This window comes from Cupressus sempervirens, chromosome 2 (genome assembly GCF_028749045.1).
Source record: "Cupressus sempervirens isolate cs-2001-9-10 chromosome 2, ASM2874904v1, whole genome shotgun sequence".
Lineage (NCBI taxonomy): Eukaryota > Viridiplantae > Streptophyta > Pinopsida > Cupressales > Cupressaceae > Cupressus > Cupressus sempervirens.
In genome coordinates, this window is record NC_143119.1 from 398,634,608 (window position 1) to 398,639,940 (window position 5,333).

At 35.1% G+C, this 5,333-nt stretch overlaps 1 protein-coding gene across 1 annotated transcript; it reads left to right on the forward strand.

The window, feature by feature from the left end:
- Positions 1-1,242: 1,242 nt before the first annotated feature.
- Positions 1,243-5,028, forward strand: LOC149572818 (actin-depolymerizing factor 7-like). Its single transcript, XM_089813896.1, has 3 exons — positions 1,243-1,417; positions 4,137-4,402; positions 4,510-5,028. Exons 1-3 carry the CDS (start codon positions 1,415-1,417, stop codon positions 4,658-4,660), a joined length of 420 nt encoding a protein of 139 aa, XP_089670022.1. The 5' UTR covers positions 1,243-1,414; the 3' UTR covers positions 4,661-5,028.
- The last annotated feature ends 305 nt before the right edge of the window (positions 5,029-5,333 follow it).

Here is a 5,333-nt window from a genome sequence, read left to right on the forward strand (position 1 = left end):
AATGAAGACAAGTTAGGATAAGGTTATTTGCCAACTTCCATGTGAGGTACATTGTTTTTCCACTTTCTAGTTATTCCACACTCACCACTTCTAATCAAACATTATAATAGTAGGAGGTTCATTTCTATTGTGGCATCATCAAACATTAGCACACAGACAATGTATATTGAATCATATATTGTATAGACCAAGCCATCTAAATAATATTAGACCATTTGCTTTTTTTATTGCATAATTTTGAGCATGTTTCATGAACAATAGTTCAAAAGAAGACATTTCATGACTATAAATGATCTCTTAACATTCAAGTTGAAAGCTTTGTTATTGGCCTTTTAGCTCTATTTACTTAATGATGTAATGTTTTGAGTGATTATAATTTCAAACCATCCAAATTTCTCCTTCAAATTTAATTTCTTATATTTGACCTAACATATATCAATATAACTTTAGAACAGGGACCTTTCCACCTTTAATTAAAATAATATACACTTTTTATATCAAGAATTTATAGAATTATTTAGTTAAAAGATTCTTTAGAAATATTATTTACACTTTTTTTTTTGTCTTCCAGACAATGGTTCTATTAATAGAACTTTCTAATAGATACTCCCAAGAAAATTTAGAAGGTTTATTATTATCATACAATCTCATGAAATTTATTAAACTAATAGACAATGACAAAGAATTGGTTTGATGGTGATGGTAATCTAATATTTATCTCAGAGCTACAATACTTTATCACCACATTGTAAATGAGAATATGTATTCCTATTCCCTATTCCAATTGACGAACTATGAACAACCAAACGAACCCTAAAAAAATAATGAATTTAAGAAATATAAAACCTAAAAATACTCTAAATTTCTTCAACAAACATACGAAACAAAAGGTCATAGTTTTACAAGATTTCTTCTATCTATATCATCAATCATCTTCTATCTATATCATCGCTCATATTAAAAAGTTTATGAAATACCTTCTTTTTTTGAAGTTAAAAAAGGCAAAAGTTCCATTTGGAACTCGTCTAGCCACCCTGTCAAATAAACAAAAATTTAAAATGTTAGGCCGGCCAGATGAGAGAAAATGAGAGGCAGGAGCATTAGCATAATGATACATGTCATACATAAGATGATATGATGTATGCATGTGAGAGGCGTAACGTGTGGATGTATCTTCATTCCTGCTGATTTTTAAGAGCGCTTGGTCTCTTATATTAGAGTGAAACCCTCATTTCGGGAGATGTGTTTGTGAGGAAGGTCTCTTAACTTTTGGCTTGGATACAAAGAAGAAAGAAAGAAGGGAGAAAGATCGGTTCGTGTTTTGTTTTGCGGCTTAACCGGTGATTGTGCTGTTCAGATCTGCGCATTTGCCTATTGCGGATTTCTGCCTGGAATTCGCTTCGTATCGGCAGAAATGGTCAGTACTCAAACTTAAAATCTCTGTTTTTAGTTCTGTTTATGGGTCGAGTTAGGGTTAGATCGTGCAGATGGGGGTTTAGATCAAATCTGGCAAATGTTAGATGCATCGCGAATGAAAATCGTGGGTAGATCTTTGTGAGTGGTGTTTTAAGCCGTTGATTATCTGTTTTGGTCGGTTTTTCTGTTTTTCGGGCGGATGGGCGTATAATTCTGCTTGTTATGTGTTTCCTGTAATGACCGTTAGTTTCTAGGTTTTGACGGCCCGATTACGCTTCGCCGAGTTGTTTAGTGCTGGTAATTAGGTTTGCTCTGCTTTTGCTGGAATGTCCGTGGATTTCCAGGCTTTGAAGTCTCGATTATGCTCTGGCGAGCATTTCAATATTTCTGTCGTTGAATTGGATGCTTGCCGTAGTATTTCTGTGTGATTTTTGGATTTCCTGGGGTTTGATTTGTCGGTAGAAGTTGAAATTTTTAATCTGAGTGAAGCATCGCATGACAATTTTTAATGACGGGTCTTTGGTTGATAGATTACGTTGTTAAGTGTGGAGTTTGTTCGAATTTTAGGATTTGGATTTGGTTTTTTGAAATTCGGCTTTAAAGTTAAGTTGAGATTGAGTCTATTTGGTATGTGTGCTGATTGATGGTCTGATTATGTGTTTAGGCCCGATTTTTTGTGGATCTGTGAGAAACTTGTTTCATCCGTTTACCGACAGATAAAATTCAACCTGTTAATTTGAGAAGGTGAATTTTGTATGTAGGAATAAATGAATGCGTGCTAAGATTTGTCTATTTGTTACTGCTGGTGGTTGCTTCAAATGCTCTGGTGTTGCTGCATTTGTTTTGTTATAGTTTGCGGGTTTTTTTTTGCAGCTCAATGAAATAATGGTTATGATTGGATCGTCGGTCGGATTTTAAATCTGATTGTGGTCCCTGGTTATTCTGTTGTCTGTTTTTAACTCAGATAAGATTCAAGGCCCCAGAAGCATCAATTTTCATCTGGCCAATGATCTTACCATGTTTTGAATTTTGAGTTGTTTTTGATTTCCCTTGCTTCTCAAAATACTACTCTTTTCACCGGCAATGGTAGAAGTCAACATTGTTTGGTCTTTTCACATCTTTACATATTTAATCATGCGATGCATTAGTATTCAGAAGATGTCTTTGACAATTCATGATAAAGTGATAGCTTTTTGATTATCCATGCTGATTGATTGAGGCTGAGTGTGTTAACCATGCAGCATTTAATATCTTTCCTGCTAACAATGCATGGTGCTTTTTGCTTTGATGATATGACTAGTTGGATTTACGGATATCACAGCTTTTAATCATCTTCCCTTTTTCACTGTTGTTGGATTTTATCACTTGGAATTGCTAGTGTATTTGATATTTAGTGATCCATCTGCTGTTATCCCAGACATGATCTTTATTTATTTATTATCTTCCTTGATTTGATTTGTCTTTTAATTGGAATGAATACTCGTAGTTTCACATGTGTGGCCTTTGTGATATTTCACTCTGTTTTAATATCAATGAACAAACTTAGTTCACATATGTCTGACCAGGATTCCGAGTTTTCACTATATCATTTGGGATTGCTATTTTTGGCTCAATGTACTAGAAGTTGTGATAGATGTGTAATTTATATGGGAATGGATTTCGATGGCCCTGCTAAAATGCCTGATTAATTTTCTGTTTGATCATAGTACTGAATAAAACTGATGTTAACGAAATTGTAGTTTGCATTGTGTATGATTTTCTGATTAAATGAATCTGCATCATGATGACTTATTTGAGTGTCAAGTAGGCCAGAAATACTTAAATCCCCGAATCCCATCTAAATAGGGAATAGGAATAAAATCTTTTAGATTTTGTTTTATATCTGCAGTGTTTGTATTTTGGGAATCTTGGTTTATTTATAGTTTAATGGATTACTCTGCGCGGTTTACAGAGTGCTCTGAATGGATTAAAAAAATACAAAATTTCACATACCATTGGATTTGCGAGTTACTTGCAGTGCCTGTGAGTATCTTTGCAGAATTACTCTCCTTCAGAGTAACTCGCTGACAAATTTGACTATGAGTTAATGGAGATTTTTTTGGGGCTAAATCTACTGAGAATCTAAGAACTTATCAATAACTCGTGTGGCTAAATTGAATTTAGTTAGCCATTGATTAAAAAGAAATTTCTGCCCCCTTTTAGAGTGATTTAATTATTTAATACAACCACATTTTTGTGTCTCAGCTATTTTTTTGTGCACATTCAAGCATGTACAATGAGGATTTGTGTGGTTTTGAAAGGCCTGGTCACTGCCAGGGGGCTGCCCCATGAACCAACTGGGGCCAGCCATCTTAATGGGGCCTGCTCTGGATTTTTATAGCAAAAAAATGTTTTGGGGTCATTTATTACAGGGATGTAAAATATCATGACAGAATTAATTCATAATCGTATGGTACTATGATGTGATTTGAGTTCTTTTTAGATCTCAAATTGATCCACGAATTTGTGATAAAAAAGTTCTCTCTAATTTGAGTTTTTGATTTTATTTGGCTTTCTGAGTTCTTGTGGAGCCCGGGTTTTTTGAACTATGATCACCACAGTCAATTGTATATTAAAACTAGAAGAATGATGTTATATGATATTGTTTTGATTATCATCCCATTCAATTGGATTTTGATTTAGTAAGAAGCTGTCAATGGCATGTTTATTCATGATCACAGGCCAATGCATCATCTGGAATTGCGGTGGATAATGAATGCAAGCTCAAATTTCTGGAGCTGAAGAGCAAGAGAACTCATCGTTTTATCACATTCAAGATTGATGACAAGCTAAACATGATTACAGTCGACAAGCTCGGTAACCCTGGTCAGACTTATGATGATTTTACTGCTGCTCTTCCTGAAAAAGAGTGCAGATATGCAGTTTATGATTTTGACTTTGTAACCGAGGAAAATTGCCAGAAGAGCAAAATATTTTTTATTGCATGGTGGGTTATTATCAGTGACAAAATGAATGTATACAGCTAATCTATATAGTGCTCGTGACAGTTTTAAGCATTCACTGATAATCTGTGCTTGTTTTTGTATGTGGCAGGTCTCCTGATACATCTAAGGTCCGTAACAAGATGCTTTATGCAAGCTCTAAGGATAGGTTCAGGAGGGAACTTGATGGGGTCCAGTGTGAAGTCCAAGCAACCGATGCCTCTGAGATTGGGATTGAGAACATTAGGGACAAAGCCCGCTAAGCTACTTAGGGTTGATTGTATGCGATTTAGGCAGAGTGCGTATCTGAAGTTTATAATTACTCTGGGGATCAGATTGATTCTTGATGTTGTAATGTGATGTTTTCTGTCTTGTTTTGAGTTGGACACCGTTTATCTTAACAGTGGTAGCAGGTTTCTAGTAGAACAATGACTATATATATGTGACTATTTTGTAATTTCAATTGTCCCAGTGACTTTCTAGATGGGGATTATCTGGATTGTTTTTTGGTAGCGTTTGCCTATGGCCAAGAAGTCTACTCTGCCTCTACAGTGCTTCTCTGAAAGAGGTAGATAACAAAGCCTGTCATGTTTATATTAACCGAATTAAGTACCACCGTGTTATATCTGAAGTTCTGTATATTTTGTTTGTTTGAGGGCCAATCTGTTTGATTATGTTCTTCAATTTATGTCATTTAGAATTATTTATTTGGCATTTAAGATAGTGTCGCTTCTGCTCATTTTGTTGAATCCTGTTTATTAATTTCAAGAAAAGTAACATTGGTGCTGCAATTTCATTTTTGTGCACAGCTTTATCTGATCTTTCTCTAATGCGGACCACACTGACTCTTTGTATGGCTTCTGCTTGGCATCTGCTTGTTGCATTAGTTGCTAGCACTTCGGACGAAATTCTTCCCTTCCGAATGGTGTCGAATCA